The sequence below is a fragment of the Lissotriton helveticus genome, chromosome 6 (assembly GCF_964261635.1).
Source record: "Lissotriton helveticus chromosome 6, aLisHel1.1, whole genome shotgun sequence".
Lineage (NCBI taxonomy): Eukaryota > Metazoa > Chordata > Amphibia > Caudata > Salamandridae > Lissotriton > Lissotriton helveticus.
Window position 1 is genome coordinate 1,906,315,856 of NC_136067.1, and position 21,597 is coordinate 1,906,337,452.

Sequence of the window (21,597 nt, forward strand, 5' to 3'; positions counted from 1 at the left end):
GGCTCTTTACCAGAATGCGGCCGCTGGTGGAGCCTCTCGGGCTCTCAATCAATTAGGAGGAGTCCCTCTCGGGGGACTCTGCATCAGGGGAGGCCCGCGGGCCTCCGAGCACCCAGGCGCTCGCGCTGGAGGGGAGGGGCGGGCACCGGCAATGTGCCCCGACGCCCCTCCTCTCCTTCTCTGCAGCACTCACCGGGTCTGTGGACGCGCCGGTCTCATCCGTTGGGCAGCGCGGGGTTCCTCTTCCACCGCGGAGCCCCACCTGCACTCTCAGCTGCTCTCAGCTGCTCTCAGCCGCTCTCCCTTCGCGTTGCGGCTCTCCTCTCGCTGGGGGAGCCTCGTGGGCAGACGCCGAAGGTTCCTTCTCGCTCCATGGCGGCGGGGCGGGACTTCCGGTTCTTCTCCCGGGGCCGCGCTGGGATTAGCCGGCCCGCAAGCTGCTTCCGGCTCGCCGTGGGCAGCACGGCGGCCCCTTTCAGGCACTAGTAGGCTGGGGGATGAATAACCGAGGGGTGGGCTCCCTCGAGTTAAAATATAAAAATAGCGGCCAGGTCCCTGGCAGGGTGGGCACCTGCCAGGGGACAAAATAATGTCAAAAGAGCGAGGTGGGCACTCGCTAGGGCAGCCATAAGCAGGGTGGGCACCTGCAAAGCAAATAAGGCGCTCCCAGCGCTAATGGCAAGATAAAGCGCTCCCAAGCGCTAAAGCAAAGAAAAAGTGCTTCCAGGCGCTTAGGGAAGGAATCCAGGGCCCCCAGGCGCTAGAGGAGCCAACAGTCCAGCAAAGTCCTTCAGGAGTCCAGGGGCTGGGCAGGGCCCAGGGGGGGGCAAGCCTTCCCCCGGGCCCAAGCAGCAGCACGCCCCTGGCAGGATTCAAGTTGGCAAACAAGAACATTTTGGAAGGGGACACAGCCCCTTTTTATACATGAAATTCCTTTGTCTAAAGGTGCAGGGTGGGGGAAGAACCAGTCGCAGCTGGTTTTGGAGCCCCCTTGATGGCCCAACCACCCCTTTCATTCACTGGGGAGGCTAGGGCCGTTAGACGCACCACATTGGGCGGAGCCAGCATTGTGTGGGGAAAGCCCAGCTCCATCAGGAACCAGGTGCAGCCCTCCCTCACATTACTCATGCTGATCTCTCCACTCTCTCCTGGGCAGACCCATCCAGACTTCCTGGAGCCAGGCTTGCCAGCCAACTCCAGCCAATCACGCTCCAGCACCCTCACGGCACACACACATCAATGTCTAGAAGTGGCACTTCCCCACTAGACACATACAAGCCGCACAGACCATCGCGCAGCATTCACTCTCACAAGTTTGCACATACCAAACTCGAGCCTGCACTCCCCACGCATCAGGAAGTAACATGGACACACACATTCCTAATGCATTCCTATGGGAGGGCAGGCCAACCTTACTCCACGCACGCACTTTACCCTGGGAAAAAGTGCGCCAAGCCAGAAATCATGAACACCAGGTCGCCATCAAAAGCAAAACGTTCAGGGGTGAACCAGTCACAAAGGCCCGGGTCCAACACTCATTTTGGTAAATCACCCCTTTTTAGGTCTCGCTAGACGTAAGCAAAAGCAAAGCTTTTGCTTGCTGTCTATGCGAGACAACTATAGTAGTTACTTTTCGGGGAATGAGGACAGGAAAGTGCCACGCGCATTTGCAGGCCGAGATTCGACCTCGTGAGCGCGCACGTCGTCACTCACGCATGGGCACAAAGAAAGCATACACACACTGCATATACACACACGCACCCCCCCTTAAACATACACACGCGCACACAGACAGACAGACGCACGCACAAACACACTCAGAGACACACACACGCGTACACCCCACCCCCACTCACCCCTCCTCTCACTCAACACACTCACCTGTTCTGGCGGTGCTCGGCGGCGGATCTGCATCTCGGGTGGCGCTTCACCACATGAGAGCCCCGCCTTCCCCATGCGCCCGGCCGCTCTTCACCCGGTCCCCCATCTCGGGACCGGGACTCAATGCGGAGCCTTCGTGGCTCCTCGGGCAGCTCTCTCTCCCTCTCGCCGCGATGGGGCGGGACTTCCGGTTGGGGCCGCGCTGTGATTGGCCGGCTTCCCAACCGCTTCCGGGTCGTCGCAGGCAGCGCGGCGGCCCGGCGGGGATTTGTTTTTTCAGTTGCAGTTACTTTCGTAAATTTTCATACGCCAAATGAACACTTGTTAATTTAGAAATTAACTAAATCACAGTTGCAAACATTTGCAACGTTGTAGGCATTATGGATATTAGACATTGTTGATGTTACATTTGTGGTGTCATGTAATAAACAAGCACGTCTGCTGATCAGGAGCCTTGAGCAGTATCCTGGAGAAATTAAATGGCCTTTATTATGTTTGTGATCATCAGTCGTACTTGAAATGCACAAGCACCTAAAACGTCTTTCCCTCAATGAGTGAACGGAGAATGCAACACCTGGCAGTGCAGAACTCTAATATAAAAGAATGAAAATTCGGCGGTATCACTTTAACGTTCAGAAGTTCTGCTGCCATTAACAATACAAGCATTTGCAATGCAATAGGTCTCGCATTTCCGTGAGTTTAAGCTATTGACATTGTAAATGACAATGCCTTTTATTTACGTTTAAAAAAAATAATAATAGGCATTGTCATTTACAATGCCAATAGCTTAAACTCGCGGAAATGCGAGACCTATTGCATTGCAAATGCTTGTTAATTGATCTTATGGTGTTCGTTTTTTAGTTGTGCATTCTAAAAAGCTGCTCCCCAGTCATCAGGGCTTGTACTCTAACCCCTAAGACTTTACAGAATTGGCATAATCCTAATTAGTAGATTTAACTTTCCAGTAACGCAGTAGTATGGTGCAGGAAAACACACCAACGCATGGAAACTTAAATGTCACATGTGGCATCAGCACATGTTGTCCTATCCACTAGGCTGACAAGGAAAACAGGGGTTCTTGGCCTACCTGCAGCCTGACTCCTGCAACTTGTAAACCTGCAGGCAAACCTGTCAAAATAGCTCCTTCTGACAACAAAAACCCTAATTTTTAAATATCAAATGTCCCCCTTAAGTAGGCCTTGTACAAATGCAAGAATTTAGTGTTGGCATATTCCTAGAGTAATTAGCCCTTAATGTAAAGGGCTCTAGCTAATCCTATGAGAAATACTAATGTTCAATTAAAATACTAGTTTTTGCTCATGTTGGCTTAGGATAAGCCACGCAAATTACTTAGTCTCTATTTGTAATGCTTACTAAAATGCAATCCAATGCTAAAGTTGGATTTTTTTGATGACATAAAATAGCTTTTAGAAAGTTATACGTTTCCTGCTTGAAAGTGATAGTTAGAATTATCCTGACAGCATCTGTTCCCCAGTTTGTGCCCACCCTTGATGAGGTGTGAAAATTCCTCCTAGAGCAGAGAGAATGGCTTGTGCCTTTTGAAGGAGAGAACTAGGTGTGATATATATATTTTTTTAAAGACTTTATTCAGCACCAAATAGAATGCACAGTAAGTTACAACAAACCAGAACAATATATGTGTACCAGTGGACGATACCATACTTATCAAATGGAAAAGGGCAATGCAGAAGCGGGAAAGTTCTGGCCGGTTCGATCAGCAATACAAAGTGCCATTTTCCAATATAGGAGAATTACAAAGACAAAAAAATGAACAAATTGCAATAAGAACAAAAAATACACAATATAGCAAAGGAAATGAAAGCAAGAAGCAAGCGAGAATCAAGAAGGCAAGTCAGGCAGCACAGTTACAGGTAAATATTGAGAACGTCGTGGTGGTCTGGGACACAACCCACACATCCTGCTACAGGTCCGCTAGCACAGGTCTCTCCTCGTTAAGGAGCGAAACTCCACAGTTGACAAGCATAATGTTTTGGAACACACCAGTTCTCATGCCCACACCCCACCCCCCATCCAAGGTAGATAGCAGTGTAGAGCCCAAATTGGTGAGTGTGACATCTGATGGCACCGGGCGCGTGGAGGGGCCACTTACAGCCTAACCCACCCCCTCCGGGACAATGGAATGAAGGGATTGGGACTGCGCCTTCTGGGTCAATTTTTCGACATAGCTTCGATATGGCCCCCATATGTCCGTCGGACGGGAAGCTGAGGGGAGCAAGGCCGAAAATTCCACGCTGTTAGTATTGCAGTGGGCCACACTCCTTAGCCATGTGGCAACCTTCGGAGCGCGGCGCGCGCCCCAGAGCAGCGCAACCTCCCTCTTGGCCAGGAGGAAGCACAGGGATGCCAGTCTACGGAGAGGTTGTGGGAAGTTAGCTACATAGCCCAACAATGCAATTTCGGGGGTGGGATGCAGTGTCATACCCAGTATTTCACCCAAGACCCGGTGGACTTCTAGCCAATAGGTGTGTATCTTCGGGCATGTCCACGACAAGTGGGAAAAGTCAGCATGAGGAGAGGTGCACCTGGGACAACTGTGTGGTCTGTTAGCGTCTATTTTATGGGCAAGCGCGGGGGTGTGTGATACATCTTCCGTAGAAACTTGAAATGGAGAAGTTTGTGCCTACTATTCATGGACACCGTTTTGGTAACAGCGCAGCATGCCTCCCACTGGTCATCAGTAATCTGGATGCCCAAGTCCCTCTCCCACACAGCGCGCACCGCGGTGTCAAAGGAGGGAAGAGATGTCATGCATAGCTTGTATAATCGCGACACTACATGAGCGCTTGTTTGAGTCTGTATGATAAACGTGAGTGCCGGTTCCTCGGGCGGTGACAATGGAAACGTAGGGAATTCAGCGTGCAGCATGGATCGGAGCCTGGCCAGGGTGAACGCATCCATAAATGAGCGGTCTTCGAAGCGGGGGTCCTCCGTCAATGAAAAAGCATGTCCCTCAGGGAACAGGTCGCCAACAGTGTGCAGTTGAAACTTGGACAGCGTGCGGTCAACTATCGCCTCTCCAGTGATGGGGAGCCAGTGAGGGTTGGGGAGGGGGAGCGAAGGAGAGTACAGCTTGTCCATGCGGAGCAGTCTCCGCAACTTATCCCAGGCCCAGCTCGTTGTGGAGACCGGCTGTATGTCTTGTGGATCACGGGGTAGTCCCATGGGAAGTATGGAGCAAAGCGGCACCGGAAGTGCCGTATCGGCCTCAGGTCGCAAGAAGGGAATCCTGGCATCCGGGTGGAACCAGGAGTGCGCGTATGAGCATTGCGCCACCAGGTAGTAAAGGTGAAAATCCGGCACCCCGAATCCTTCTCGTTCATAAGGTAATGTCAACGTGCGCCAAGCCACACGAGGGTTTTTGCCGCCTCATATCAGGCGCAGCAGGGCAGAGCGAAGTTGTGTAAAGAAAACCTTAGTCAGAGGGATCGGAATATTGTTGAACAAGTATAAAAAGCGAGGGAGGACAACCATTTTGACAATGGCAATCCTGCCAGCCATGGACAGAGGAAGACGGAGCCAACGCTCCGTATTGTCCTCCAAAAAATCCAGGACGCGCCCATAATTTAGTCTCACAATGGACACCGCGTCCAGGTGGATGTGTATCCCAAGGTATTTGACGGAGTCGGTGCACCACTCCAATGGGAAGGGACAATCCCATTGCGCCGTGGAGGGGGTCAAGGGAAAAATGAGCGACTTGTGCCAATTAATCTTCAGGCCAGAGTAGGAGCCGAATCGTGTGATTTCGTGGATCAACGGCTCCAAATTTGTATTAGGGGTGCGGACATACAGGACAGTGTCGTCCGCATATAAAGAGACAAGTAGAGGACCCGTGCGGAACTGTAGACCTCTGTGGAGATGTTTCTCCTGAAAATGTCAGACTAAAGGGTCCATCGCCAGAATATATAGGAGTGGGGACAGTGGACAGCCCTGCCTGGTCCCTCGGGAAAGCGCAAAGTTTTCAGTTATGGTGCCGTTCAAACGTATACGTGCCGTAGGCGCAGTGTATAGCAATTCTACCGTGGCCACAAACATCGCAGGCATTCCCATTCTGCGCATGATGGATAAAAAAAGGGCCATTTCAGGGTATCGAACGCTTTCTCAGCGTCTAGGAAGACCGCAGCCGCTGGGACGGAGGGGTCAATTTTATGTAGAACCGAGAACAGGGTACGGAGGTTGAGGGAGGTGGACCTGTGTGGGACAAAGCCGGATTGAGCCGGTGCGACCAGGGAAACTACAAGAAGCGCCAAGCGAATAGCCAGGACCTTCGCTAGGATTTTATAGTCAAGGTTAAGGAGGGACAGAGGGCGGTAAGAGCTACAGAGAGAGGGATCACGGCCCGACTTGGGAAGCAGAACTATGACTGCCTCATGGAGGGTGGGGGGGAGCACGCCCGTCTCCAATGCCTCCGCATAGACCTCCATCAGGCGTGGCACCAGTTCTTCTTTGTACTCCTTATAAAAATCGGCAGTAAACCCATCCAGACCAGGCGCAGAGGAGCTCTTCATCGAGTCTATAGCCTCAATAATGTAGTCTGGGGTGATGGGATCTGCCAGAAAATCTTGCATATGCTTCTCGAGGTAGACCATGGCTATTTCGTTAAGATAGGGCCCTGGGTCGCAGTTGGCACCAGTTAGTGTCGAAGTGTAAAGACGGGTGTAGTAGGACAGAAAGGCATCGCAAACGTCGGGAGTGGAGTAGTGCCTCGTACCCTGAGCGTCGTGGATATCAGTTATGTATGCCGCTTGGTGTGGCGGGCGGAGCATCTGCGCTAGCAACTTGCCCGGCCTTTCCCCCTCCCCGTACTGTCGCGCTGTGTAGTGCTTACCCAGGAATCGGAGCTCCCTATCCGCAGCATCCCTAAATTCCAGCAGGAGTTCTAAACGCCTAGCCTCCCGGTCTGGGGAGGGATCCCCAAGTATCTCCCTATCCAGTGCAGAGAGGTCAGCCTCTATGCGGGTTAGAGTGGTGCGAGTGTCACGAAGGGCCCCAACGTGTTTGGCGATACAGACCCCTCGGATGGTAGCCTTAAAACCCTCCCACAGTGTGGCCCAGGAGGCCACCGAGCCCGTGTTAATTTCAAAATAGTCATCAATGGCTGTGCGGACCTCTTCTGTAAAAGTTGGGTCAAGCAAGGCCTTGCCGGGGAAACGCCACTGCCTCTCATACCCACCCAATCTCGGGATCGCCAGCGTCAGCACCACCGGGGAGTGATCGGACAGAGTGCGCGGGGGCGTGGAAAGAGCGTGCATCCAACCGGCCACCCCTGGAGAGAGTAGCCAGTAGTCTATTCTGGTGCTGGTGTTATGGTAGCCCGAGTGGTGTGTGTAAGCAGGGGAGTGCGGGTGCGCCCTGGCCTCTACATCGATGAGGGAAAAGTGGGAGCAGATGTCCGCCATCACTGAGCGGGAAAGCGGTTTGCAATCCGGGGAGAGGGAGGTGCTGTCCCTGCCGGGGGTCATCAAGAGGTTGAAGTCACCCCCCATCGCAATGTCAGATCGAAGCAGCAGCAGCTGTAAGTGTTGGAAAAAGGCAGGGGAGTCAACATTAGGGCCGTAGACACACACCATGGCAATTTTATACCCATACAGCATTCCAGAGATAAGCACATACCTGCCCTCATCGTCAGTCTTGCTATCGAGCAACACAAAGGGAACACGTTTATGTACTAGAATCGCCACCCCTCTTGCGTATCTACTGTAACATGAAAACACTCTGTGTGCACCCCATCCCCTAGCCAGAGAATGAGTGTCCGATGGCATCAAATGGGTTTCCTGTAGGAACAGCACATCTACCCTGTGGCGCATAGCATAGTTCAGAACCTGTCTGCGTTTCCGCGTGGTGTTCAGACCACGAACATTCCAAGTCATCATCGTTAGCATGGAGGGGCCAGCACTAAGACCTATCCCGGCCATGGCATCATAACATGAACAATCAAAGAAAGCTGCGTATCCGGCAAGCCCGGCCAATGATTCTCGCAATAAGATGCAACCAAAAAAACCCACAAAAACAACACACAACCCATCCCCCACCCGCCACCCAGCCTCCCGACATCCCCAGAGAGGCAGTCCCCTATCAAAAGGAAAAACATAGCAAAAGTTGACATGTGCGAAAACCACAAGTGTAGTAAGTATATATTCGGGGAAAAAAACATCAAACCCTTAAAGAAGGTTAACAAACAGGCGTACACCATGGGGGGTAGCAACGCCTCGCCATGCGGGCTATCCGGCAAAGCGAACACTATGGCAACGGTCGTGCAACAAACCTGAAAGAAAGAACCATTAATTCCATATCAGATAGCATACAAAGAGGAGAAGAGTCAGGCGAATCAGCCCTTGTCCGTATCGGCAAAAAGGTCGGCGCTGGACTGCGTATCAGTGCGTGGCGGAGAATGCCCGCCAGAGCCAGAGGGGGACGAGGAACTTCGCTTCTTGTAGCCGTTACAAAAGTCTTGCGCCTCAGCCGGGGAGTCAAAAATGCGGAATCTGCCGTCTGCCTCCACCTTCAATCTCGCTGGATAGAGCATGGCGTATTTTAGGCCAAGGTTACAGAGAGCAGACTTGACGCTAGTGTACTTGCGACGAGCTTCCTGCACCATGAGCGTGTGGTCCGGGAAAAAATACAACTTGCTGCCCTGCCACTGCACGTCTCCCGCTTCACGTGCAGCGCGGAGTGCGGCGTCGCGATCGCGAAAGTTCATGATGCGAGCTATTATGGGCCTGGGTGGAAGACCTGTGCGGGGTCTGGGCCCCAGTGATCTGTGGGCCCGCTCAACGACAAAGCCAGCAGTGAAGGTGTCTTTTCCAAATAGCTCTAAGAGTAGGTGTTCCACAAAAGTGTCAAACCGGCCAGTAGCAGTCGTCTCCGCAACGCCCAAGATGCGAATGTTATTGCGCCGGCTACGCGCTTCTAAGTCCTCATTTTTGATGGCCACGTTTTTTAGGATTGTTTCGACCCTCTCCAGCCGCTTCAGGGACTTCGCAGCCCCATCCTCAACGTCCGATATTCTGGACTCCGCCAAATCAAGCCTACGGTCATGGGCCTGCACTGCGGTGTTCATGTCCGAAAGACGCTGGTCCAGTGCGTCAAAGCGAGTGTCCAGCGCCTTGAAGCCAGCGCGCATCTCCCCCATCATGGCGGCCATCATCGCTGTCGCGTCCCCCGCCTCCGCCATGCCAGCGGCCCCAGAGGCCGGTCCCGGCAGGGGGTCTGTGGTGTGAAGAGGGGCCTTTTCAAAAGGGAGCCTCCGTTGGTTCAAGTCCCTCTTCCCCATCTTCAAGACTGAGAGGGAGGTGCGGTGGCAGCAGCAACTGACTTCAGCGCCAACACACAGGGCAAGCGGTGACAGGAGGGTGGCAGGCTCGAGTCTCGGTGAGCCCCAGGGGAGAAAGCAGTGGTGTATAGCGGCAAGTAAGGGCTACAGAGGCTCTGCCCTCAAAGATGGCGCCGCGGAGCTTGGCAGCAGTCAACAGCAGTGTGCAGGGGGCAGAAGGATTTTAGCGAAGTCCAGGAATCAGCAGCGGCGCGTGTCAATCTCAGCGGCCTGCAGGGCAGGGAGCCACCCTCTCCTGAAGTGAGGTCAGGAGGAAGGGGGGGAACAGCCGTTCCGCCAGGCGCGAGTGGGGCAGGACCGCCGGTAGCCACCGGCGGGCGCCGCCGGTAATCACGGCCGCCCCGAGCCCCGAGTCCCACCGCCCCCAGTCAAGCACTCCCGCCGGCCACCAAAAGAACCTCCGCACCAGGCCACCAATCGAGGTCCCGGTCTCAGCGCGCTCACAGGCCGAGGGCTCCGGAGCGCGACAGGAAGCAGGCGCCCCAACCGGGGAGTGGGCTCGGAGGTAGGGGAGCTCGGCAGGAGGCCCCGCGGGTGCAGCAGAGAGCAAGAGGCCCGGCGGGCGAGACCCGAGCTGCGCCCTCCCAGAGCACCGCCCCCGAGGGGAAGATGGCGCCGAGGTCCGGAGGCCTCGTTTCCCCTTCGCCCCACTCACCGCCGAGGTCGCTCCCGATGGGGTTCAAAGGCTCCAAAGGCACCAGGCGGCATCAGGAGGCTCCGCAGGTAAGTTGCAGCAGGATAGGCGGGCGGATCATGCCGTGTTCTACTCCGCCGGGAGCCCGCCTGGAGGAGCTTCACCAAAGAGCGGCCATTCCGCTCTCCGCCGTGGCCACGCCCCCCGGTGTGATATATATGACTCATCTGAGTTCAGGAAGGCAGTTGGGGGAGGGTTGAGGAACTTCAGTAAATTGAAAGTAATCAGGGTGAGGCCTACCTATTATTCATAGGTAACAGTAACCATTTTGGTGTGGTTGTCTTTGAAAGAGCTGGTCCATAGACAACCCCCATGTCCAGCGACAGAAGGGTTTTGCCGTGCCAGAGTTCACACAGAATAGTGCGCTGTGAGAGGTTGTATTTCAAAAGTTAGGAGGGTTACTCTGGTAACCTTTTTACTCATTGGTTAGGAAGTAGCCAAAAGTTACTCTTGCTGGCAAGTGAATTGAACAAAATATGTGCTTCGAACCCACAAAAAACATTTGGACCTGTGAATAAAAGAAGTGGACTGGGTCTGCTGTCTATGACTGGAGATCTGAAGGGCTGGGCTTGGTCCCACTTGTATACATAACTGTAAAGTGGACTCCAAGCGCCAGCTGGCTGACCTCCTTTGTGGCTACAGGGACACAACAAGTTGTATGAGGCCTTTTACCTGGAGTGACCAGCTAACCAGTAGCAACTGTACCTGGCCTCTACTGGTGGCCTCTGCTGGAGTTAGTAAAAGTCCCTAAGTCCTGTCACCGAGGTCCTGCTGGCCTTAGCAGAGATCAAGAGGAACTGCTCAAGAAAGTACGAAAAGTTGAAACTTAAACCTTGTTGGACTTCCACAATTACCACAACTTCAGTAAGATCTTACAGCAAAGATGTCCAATTTCAAGAGGACATCATCAGACACAGCTTCAGACTTGCTCGCTGGAGTATACTGCAAAGAGTGATTTCAGATTGCCACTTTTGCTTGGTGCTTTTTGGTCATGAAACTTTAAAAATTCGAATTCCAGTTCAACTCTTTGGAGTTTCATCATTTTTGTGTCATGTTTCTAATTAAAACCTTCACTATTTTTGGAAATTGTTTGTGGATTTTATGTGTAGGTTTTGACATTTTAAGCATTTTGGTACTGCTATATAATTGACATACTTTCCATAGGTTAAGCCTGTCTCCTTTATGCCATAGCTAGCAGGTGTTGAGCCCAGGTTTATTTTTCAAACTTGCATGGTGCATCTGACAGGAATTTGGATTTATTATTTGGGAAGGACTCATACCATCCCTCAACTAGTAACCCAATTTCTTACACTTAAGACACCAAGAAGTAATCATATATATTGCTCTCACTCACGCAATCCTTCCATGTAACATATATATTTTAGTATTTTTTGCAGGCCTTTTCTTACACCTAAAATTTTACACAGTACAGTGAGAGTTTTGGGAGTTAATAAGGCCACTATAGTCTTCGGACAAAACAAGACGGGGTGCCCTACATGTTCTGCTGTCTTTAGCAGAACTGAGATCAGAAACTTGTAATGTTGAATGGTATTGCGGATCCGCATAGGATGAGACTTTTCGTAAGCCTGAATATAGGTTATTGACACAAGCAGGATTGTAGTTTATGCATTAGTAAGAAACCTCTAAAAGGTTATGATGTTAATAGAAGCTCTGTCCAGACGCAACTGAAAGACTGCCATCTTCAAGAGTAAGTGCTAGAGACAGGAATGCCATAGGGAGAGCTGTTGATATATGTTCATCCTCTCCTCCCTATCTTCTCCACAAGCAATGGCTCCCTGAGAATAACAGGGTCTATGTTTCTGCCTCTTATTTTTTTTTACCCAGACCCTGCATAATATATACACATACCCATATAAGCAGTCTGTGGCCCCCTGTCCAAACATTTTAAAGGACTGGATCTTAATTTTGAAAGTACACACTTGAGGCTGTTTTCCAGTACCCACACTCCTTGTCTGATGGCTTAGTCCAGGCATAGTGGGTCAGTAAGACCCCAGCTTATGGGTTGGGACTATGCTAGGGGTTGAGGCTGCTCCACAGAGAATATCTCACCAAAATGTAAATATCCACCAAAAGTGTTCCCACTGTAATGCAGGAATACTTTAAGCAAAATGTAAAGCTGGCCAGCCACCATATTAAGGCACAGTTTGTTTATGCAAAACTGTGACTATGACACACTAGGCAGTTTTCCACAGTGCATGGCTGCTATTTGATTTAAACTGCCCATTATCCCAACATTGGAGACATAAATACGCATGACCACTGACACTTGGAGCTCATGGTGCAGTTGTGAATAGGCAATCAGTTCAAGGGTTTAGGTCAAAGGACCCAGCTGAGGCTCAAGCGATGGAATCCAACTTGCCCCCACATGAGGCAGGGAAAGCAAAAGACATCCCAGTTTAAAGTAGGGCTCCCATGTACAATCAAAACAATATATGAACATTTTGATTTGTGTGCTAGTGTCATCACTCACTCATTCAACATTTTTGCACCATTCAGGCAACCATCATATATAAGAAAAACACATAATTGACAAAATTAGGATGCCACTGCTCCCCAAGTCAATTGTAAGCATGGAAATGTCAGGAAAGCACATAGTGCACACCAAGTTAATTTGGACACTGTGAAGCAGCCATTGGAATTGTGTGGCTTATTGTCACTTTTTAATTGCAGTTTATTTGTGTTTGCTGGTAAGGCATATATTCATTAGGGATTTCACAAAAGAACATATTGGGGAGAACAAACAGTTGTTTAGACGGCAGCTACATATAACTAAATATAAACAACAAAGCAGGTTCCAATGAGCATACCTGTCTAGCACATGTTACAGTGTAAGCGTGGCCTTTCACAAGTCCATTTTCCACCTCGACATTACCCACAATTTGCTGAAACAGAAATAGAGAAACAACATATTACATAATTTTAAACAACATAAAATGAGAAGCAACAAAGTATTAAGAAAAGAAGAAAAGAAGGAAAAAAAATGTTCACTCAAGAAGTTGATAAAATTTACCAGTTCAATCTCCATGTACTGTAAATGCTTTGCTTTTGTTATTGCTTATTTTGTTAACTTTATCACTAAGGAGCTTATTTCGATTTTGGGCAGACTTGTGTCTGCCCAACACCATCGCGGAAATTGGTCCGACCGACCTCTGGTCGGCGGTCCTGACCGCCTAATCACGATGCAACTGCAATAGTGTGGTTGCATACTCCCATGCCTCTATGGGAGCTCGTGGTATGGCCATAAACCGGCGTAACACAAGCTCTCGTAGAGGAATGGGAGTCAGTATTTATCCCTGCACCCCTTGACAGGCACACCAAGGTGCCTGCCACAAGGTGCAGGGATCACCAAGCCCCCAACCAGAGGCTGAAGACAGAAGGGGCCCTCTCCTATGGCCCCCCAAACACACTTTCTGACAGGGTTTCCATGTCAGAAAGGCTGGCATGGAAATCCTGCCAGAAACCGTGCATCGTAATCCAGAAGGCAGAAACGCCTCCCATTGGATTACGGGCTGGTCTCCGACTGGCAGACAGGCTCTTGAAGCCCATCCGAAGTGTGTGTTTAACATTCACTAATCAGTTCTTTGTAGTAGGTCATTACTTTAGCTATTGAGAAGAGTATTTCACAGTTTCTCTTTCCTCTGCAGGTGTGTTTTCGGGTTCCTTGTTAGCTAAAGAAAGGTTTATTGTTATGTATTAGACTGATAGTGAGGCCTGGAGGGGGGAACGCTGGCAGCAGACATGAAGAGATGGTGAAAGGAGCCTCCTGTACCCGGTGTACTAGGAAGAAGCAACTCTCAAGGACAAACAGATGTGTACCTAATTATTTGAGCGTGTAAATTTCGAAAGTCTACCTATCCTCAGTAACTGCCAGCATGTAATTGGTCCTGGACTGTAGGAGCGAGATATTATGTTCTGGAACCTTTGATTGTGTTTTTAATTAGTGTTCCATAGTTAGTGCAGGGACGATTTTAGCCTGACTTGGAGCAGAACTCTCTGTTGGGTTTTCCCCTGAGTGAAAAGCTTTACGCTAGACACTTTTTTGTTTCTTCTGCACATCTACTGAGGTTCACATGATGATGATCCCATCCTCCATTTTTCTTTATAAATACCAAAACCACTTTATTCTTAAATCTAGACTGTGCGGGTTTCTTTATGGAACACATAATTTGGATGTTATGCATTCTTTACATATTGTTTGTTAATATCCTGTACTTTATTATATTTACATTTAGAGTACTTGAGCACTTGAATATTATGGCTGCATTAATATACTTTCCAAACCATTGTCAAATTTGTTGAGTGACTAAATACATGGAAAATAAACCTTCATGGTAGAAATACTATCCACACTGTCATCATTGTGAAGGCTCTTGGGTTCATTGTTTTGGAAATGTATTTCCTGATGGGACACAACCTTTACTACGAGGTCGTTTCACCGCCGTAGGTTTACAATGCGAGCTTTACAACGCAAGTCGTTTCAACAGCTTGCGCTGGAGGGCACTGTAAGCTAAGGAATAGTACGATTTACTATCCAACACCTTCCCTACTGTACATAGACTGGTGTTGGAATAGTAAATCGTGCTGTCCCTAAGTCCAGCACCCTCCGGCGCAAGTCATTGAAATGACTTGCGTTGTAAAGCTCGCGTTGTAAAATACCAGAGGCGGGAGGGAGGCAATAGGCGGTCTGGGCAATGTCGGGGCGGGCGGGGGCCGGGGCGGGAGTGCACCCAAGCCTGAAATGTTGCCCCCAGCCCCCTTCTGCCCCGGGCAACGCTGCCGCAATCCGGAAATGCTGCCCCCAGGCCCCTTCTGCCCCAGGCAACGCTGGGGCGGGCTGCCAGTTTCCAATAAATGTGCTTTTTAACTAGTACATTTCATTTGACTCAGATTTGAGTAATCTTTACTCCTCATCATATTGGATGATGTTTCCACTGGTCAAAATGAAGAATAGAGTGCCTGGAGAATTTCCATTATTACATTAGAAGTAGCATATCATATTCCGCTGCTATGTTTTTATGGCATGACCTGGAAAACTCCAACAAGACAGCTATCTGATCAATACTGCATGTCTAACAACAGGGCTGGCTTTTGGCATGGGCAAGCTTGCCCAAGGGGCCTGTTTTCAGAGGGGCGCAAGGAGCTGTCTGCATTAAGGTCAGGCAGACAGCAGAGTCCCTGTCCCCTGACTCCAGTGCTGCAGGCACAGCTGTTAACACCCAATCAGTCTGCTTTTTTGCACTCCCATCTCCTCTCAAACCCTACTGCCACTCTCTTTTAACCCCCCTCCAACAAACAACCTGGCAGCAGCGTGTGATGCTAAGCTGTGCATAATTCAGGTGAGTGGGGGTAGTGCAGAGATGTGTTCAGAGACCAGTCACTGCTCTGATGCGATCAGCCAGGGGCTGACCTCTAAACGTAAAAGGGGCTCTCCTCTGCATCATTGTATTCACCAGCAGTGAGGAAGACACATTTATTTCCACCCAGGGCACTACCATGGAAAAGGTCGACTCTGTCTGACAATCGCTCTGGTGCTTCCATTATGACTTATACCCTTAAGCATAGTGGAGCCATTGTTCAAAGTCATGCTACAGACTGAAGTGCTGAGTCATAGAACAGACATAGCACACTTCTGCAAAAAAACAAAAAGAACAGAGCTCTAAAGGACAGAATATCATGCATGGATAGAAACATATGAAGCAAAAGGGAGTGTGAAACAGAGAGAAAGAGAGAGAGGGGGAAAGCTGGAGCGAACACTGTGAACTAATAAATGTTAGTGAAGAACCAACAGAAATGTAATGTTAGGCTTTAATTCAATGTAAACGAGAAAGAGAAGAGCTAGGAAACACAGACACCGAAATCAATAGAGCTAAATACATGAATTACTTAGTGCTTAAATAGTGCTGATTACGTTTTATAAGAGACAATGCTGTGATAAATAAGCAAATACGTTTTTACTGATAGCCTTTTTTTACTTCTAATTTGTCTGTTCTCTATTCTCTTTCAGCTTGCACTCACATCTCCAGGAGTTGTACATCCGGCCAAAGCTCCAGATTTTGCAGCTGCAAGAACAATATCGCCGAGATCAGGGGCAGGATTTTGTAGACTGAATTGATTGTGGGCGCCTCCTGTGAAGTCTACCAAGGCTTCTGAAATGAAACCCCAGTGGAGATGTTGGTAGGAGCTTCGTAGTCTAAAAAACATAAGAAAGTCATGAAATAAAAAGAAAATTAAACAACCCATAATTTGTCTTTTTTGGTCCACGCCTTCTTGAGATGCACAGCAATGCAAAATGACAGGAATTTATGAACAGCAACATGAAATGTCTTTAGATGTGTGCCATAGCAATGGCTCATCGTTATAAAGCTATTGTGGGGTCATGTTGTGGAGAAGCGTGGCTCAGTGGTTAGAGGCGGCAGACCCAGAAGCTGAGATCGGCCGTGGACCAGGGTTCGATTCCCCGCCTCGGCGGGACTCGGGCTCAAAAATTCCACGGACTCGACAATTCTCGCTCCGGTGCCTACTCGACTCACGGGGTCACACTCTGCGACTCTGGGCAATAGCTTGCTTAATCTCCACTACGGCCCCTCGCGGCGGGATGCCTGGCTTTCACCTTGTGGATACCCTGCCGGGGTATCTCACAGGGGAATACCAGGACGGGTTCCCTAAGCAAGCGCCTTGATGCCTTCGGGTGATACGTGCGCTATATAAGTCGCAATACATTTACATTTACATACATGTTGGAGAATGGTGTGCATTCTGCTTTAAAGTAACTTCTAGTGATACCAATCACTTGAGAAACCTGGGGTATGTCAAGCAAAGGTCAGCTCCATTCTTGAATATCAACACTTAAATGAAGTGCCACTGATGGATTTGAAGGCAGTGTGTTGAGACTTAGGAGGTAATACAGGCAGATGGCTGTAGCAAAACCCTTCACTTTATTTACATCTGTGAAATCCAACGAGTGGCACCAGACACTCGTGGGCTTAGAGACCTGTTGGTGATTAGCGCTACACAAATACAAATACAAATACAAATAAGAAAACAGCATGACTTCCCTCTCCTGCTCCCATCTCTGAGTAATGTTTTTTCTCAGACCTCATTCCATGATCCAACATTCTAATTCTAAAAAGAACCATACTAACAAATTTTACATAAATTCTATACAACATTTTACCAAAATGAGAATTCATAAATATAAACAATACCTAAATGTGAATAAAACACACAAAAACAAAAATGCTAATTAATATTTAAAACAATCATTACGTTTCTTTGGAAATTTGACAACTCTTTTTTAATTTCATTGTAGCCCATCTTCACTTGGATCTGCTGTGGACTCAAACGTATTCAAAGTTTTAACACCATTTTGCACAACTTCATCAGCTTCGGCTTCATCAATTAGAGGTGGAACCAGTACTGTTTCTTCTGAACTACTATCATCAGCCTGATTTTGTTCAGCATGACATCGTTCTGCGAATACACGGTTCTCATTCCATACAGCAGGCTTTGCGTTCAAGGCACAATCGTCAAAAGCAATCTCATCATCATCTACACATAAATTTCCCTGTTCTTGCAATCATTTTTTCATGACTTGGTTTCAGGACAACGATAGAACTCTTGTTCCACCATCCTTTCTTGTGCAACAACACATCACTGCCAGGAACATTAGCCACTTCAATTGGTTTCATGTATTTGGATTCAAATTAATGAATGAAATCGGGTTTAGATATAAGCACCCAATCACATTCTTTAACATTTTCAGGTTTGGCCCTATTTACCTTGGACCTTATTTAGATATAGGTGGATGGCATACTAGTCCGTCTGCCGTATTACAATCTCCATAGAATATAATGGTATTGTAATACAGCAGATGGGATCTCCATCACATTTGCTACAGAGTATTGCCCACCGGCAAGATCTAAATTAGACCCTTTCTCTTTATAGATTTTACAGTTAATCTGCTTAAAAGATAAATTACTCCAAGCTTTCTCTACAACCATCACAAATTCAATTCTCAGCATGTTAGCTTCATAAGCTTCCAGAGTTATAAAAGTACGAGATTATCTTCCTTTCAAATAGTACATCCAGTAGCTGAATGCGGAGTAATATGACATCTCCAGAGTTTTGCCTTCAAAAATTCTTCAACATTTTACTGTTAGAAAAGTCAGCTTGAATAGCTTCTTTGAAAAATATATTCTCAGCCTGACCATCAGCCTTGAGACAGTATAGTGGTGCTCTTTCAGTAACAATGTCACACAATTTGCACAAAATTGACATTTTGATAGAAACAAATTGTACTCAACTGTCAGACATTAATGCACTAGGAAATCCTTCAATTTGGAAAACTCAATCCAGGAAATAATCACCTCCTCTGTAGTGGGATTACAAACAAATGCGTGATATAGCCACTTAGGAAAATTTCAATAAGTAAGACCAAAAACGTCTTGCTCTGCCCCAGTACATTATATGAACACAGAAAATCAATGGAAAACCTTTCCCATGGGATACTTTAAATATCTGATGAATTGGGGAGTTATAAGTTTCCTTCCAATTATTATCTGAGTTCACAAAAAACTGCACAAGAATCTACAAACCTTTCAACAGCGAAATCTTTTCCTGGCCACCAATAGTGTTGTTTGAGGATCTTTTTGGTAGCAGTTACACCAAGATGAACCTGATGAGCTAAATTAATTAACCTGTGTCTGAGACCAAGAGACCAAGAGTGGGTACAAATAAATCATGTGTCAATAATATTCCATTGTCAACACTCAACTCACCTAACACTTGAGCAAAACTTTGCAATTCTGATTCCAAAGCCCCACTAGGTGGCCACCCATTATAAGATACTGCATACTGACTAGAAATTGAATGTCCTCCTCACTCATTTCCAACCATTCTAATTCTGAAAAAACACCACCACAATTACCAACTGCACCTACAGCTGCAACAACACATTCATGTTGATCCAATTCATTTTCACCATCAACAACACTCTGAGGCAACCTAGATTCTTGCCACCTGCAAAAGGTTTTATCTCAAAATTAAACTTCCGCAATCTGGAAATTTAACCTCACCAATCGCAACAAGGCCTTTCCAGATTTATTACCATCCATAATATAAACTAGGCGCTTATGATCTGCTATAAGAACCAACTCTTTACCCCAATATTGTTTTTCAATTTTTCCACTCCCCCACACTAGATAAGGGTTTCCTTTTGATAGTATTATAACGTAATTCTTCTCCCAGCGTCTGAGAAATAAAAGACACAGTGCACTCCTTACCATTCACAAATTGACTAAAAACAGAAGCCAATCTTAACGAGCTAGCATTTACTGTGACATGCCAAGGGATCAAAAGGTTTAAGTGCAGGAACTTGAATTAATAAAGTCTTAGGGCCAGGTATACGACCCTTTTTTGAGCTCGCAAACGGGAGACCGGCCCGTTTGTGTTCTCAAAAAAGGGTAATGACATATACTAGCATTTGTGAATCTCGCTATTAGGAAGGGGCGTCCCTTCCTAGTAACGAGACTCACTGGCATGTACTATTGTTTTGCGACCGCAAAACACTTGCAGTTTACCAACTACTTCAAGTAGGGGGTAAACCACTCGCAAATGGGAAGGGGTCCCCAGGGGACGCCTTCACCTTTGTGAGTGCATGAGAAGATATTTTTAAGGGCAGGCAGTGGTCCCAAGGTCCGCTGCCTGTCATTAAAAAATGAAACTGAAAAATGTTTCTTTTTCTTTTTTAAATTCATCCCATTTTCCTTTAAGGAAAACTGGCTGAATTTTTTTTTAAAAACTGCTTTATTTAAAAATCAGTCCCAGACATGGTGGTCCGCTGACCCCAACAGGCCACCATCCCTGGGAGTGCTAGCCAATCCCAATGGGGTTGCAAATTGTGCTTGCCTCATGAATATTGATGAGGCATGCAATTTGCAACCCCATTGGGAATCGCTAAAAGTGTCTGTGACACTGTTGTACACTGCATTTTGCGAGTCGCATAGCAATGGAATTTGCAAGTCTCAAAATGTAAGGGTCGTACATCTGGCCCTTAATTTTCTCAAAAGCTTCATCCTGTTGTTCAGATCAAATAAAACAGCAACTTACGTAAAGGCTCAGTAGAAATGACATAGTCTTGAACAAATCTTGCATATACTCCCCTAACCCTAAAACGAATCGCAGTGAATGTTTGTCATATGGTTTAATGGCTCTAGCTACGGCATCCAGCAAATCTGTTTCAGGATTGAATGCCATGTCTTGTAATTTTATGCCCCAGATAGTCAATGTCTTGTTCCAAAAACCTACACTTATTTTTGCATAGAGAGATTTCTCTATCTCCAAGAATTTGTAATGCTTTGTCTAACAATTCATTATGCTTTTTCAGTTGTCTTAGCAAAAATTAAAATGTCATTTTGAAAAGCTTGTACCTCGGAATAGTGTATCCTTTAATTTCTGAAATACACTGACCTCAAAGGCTAAACCAAAAGGCAACCTCACATTTCTGTCCGCACCTAACAGGATAACAAATATGGTAAGATCTCTAGACTCTTTCGCCAATGCAAACTGATGATATGCTGATTTGAGGTCAAGAATCATAACATATTGGGGCTTATTGACAGCTGCTAATAAATCTTTTATTTTAGGTAAAGGGTGACAATCCACCACAATATTTTTGTTCAAAGTCCTCAAATCATCACAAAGATTCAAATCCTCACATTTCTTTTACAGGTATGACTACTACAAATATCCATTCTAAACTATCAGTTACCTCAATAATACCTTCTTTACACAACATATAAAAGTATTCTTTGAGTCGATGATGAATCCCAAGCAGTACCATGCAAACCTTATGTTGAACAGGAGAGGCACCCTTCTTAAAGTTGATCTTGTGTGCAAATCCTTTCACATGTCCAACTTTTAAAGTAAAAAACGGCACTATGCCTGTCAATCGCATTTTGAACAATGGTTTCTTGTACATTAATGTGATTTAATGACATATCTCAATCTGTACCTTGACACAACATCACCTTTAACTTGCCCAAATAACACTACTCAGTTATATCTTTACCCTTAATAGCCACATATATTTTTGCTTGTACGATAATACCTTGAAATAAATATGCTATCCTCAAAATAACCCAACATCCCAATATCAAAATTCCCAAAAGCCTTTTGCCACTTGCCTCTAAAAGTAACTTCTGACAAAATAGTGATCGGTGAACCTGAATCAGTCATAATGTCAATAACCACATTACTAATATGTACTAAACCTAACGGTGTCTTAAAACTAGTATGCATCATGTAAATGTTAAAATCTGACTCTGAATTGAATAAAATTAGATCTAAATTATCCATATTTTTAATAGCATTAATACTGACGCTGTCATTAGGTTTAGTAGATCTACAAACATTCTGAAAATGTCAAAATCTATTGCATTTATTACATTTTGTATTAATGGCAGGACACAGTGGTCTATTGCCAAGAGGTGATTTTTAAACCACACTTGAAACAACTCAAGTTCTGACTCTTCATACTTTTTCTTAAATTAGATTCATTCATAGACAACATTTTAGTTGCCAATACAGACCTTTTGATACTGTTGGCAATGGCCAACACTTCTGAAAACTT

General features: G+C 47.1%; 1 protein-coding gene across 1 annotated transcript in view; it reads right to left on the bottom strand.

The window, feature by feature from the left end:
- Positions 1 to 21,597, bottom strand: part of LOC144762928 (calpain-13-like) — a 441,560-nt gene that overhangs the window by 200,537 nt on the left and 219,426 nt on the right. The window contains exons 5-6 of the mRNA XM_078648230.1: positions 15,984 to 16,158; positions 12,776 to 12,850 (exon numbers count right to left, since the gene is read on the bottom strand). Coding sequence (XP_078504356.1) covers positions 12,776 to 12,850; positions 15,984 to 16,158 — 250 coding nt within the window. The remainder of the gene's footprint in view (positions 1 to 12,775; positions 12,851 to 15,983; positions 16,159 to 21,597) is intronic.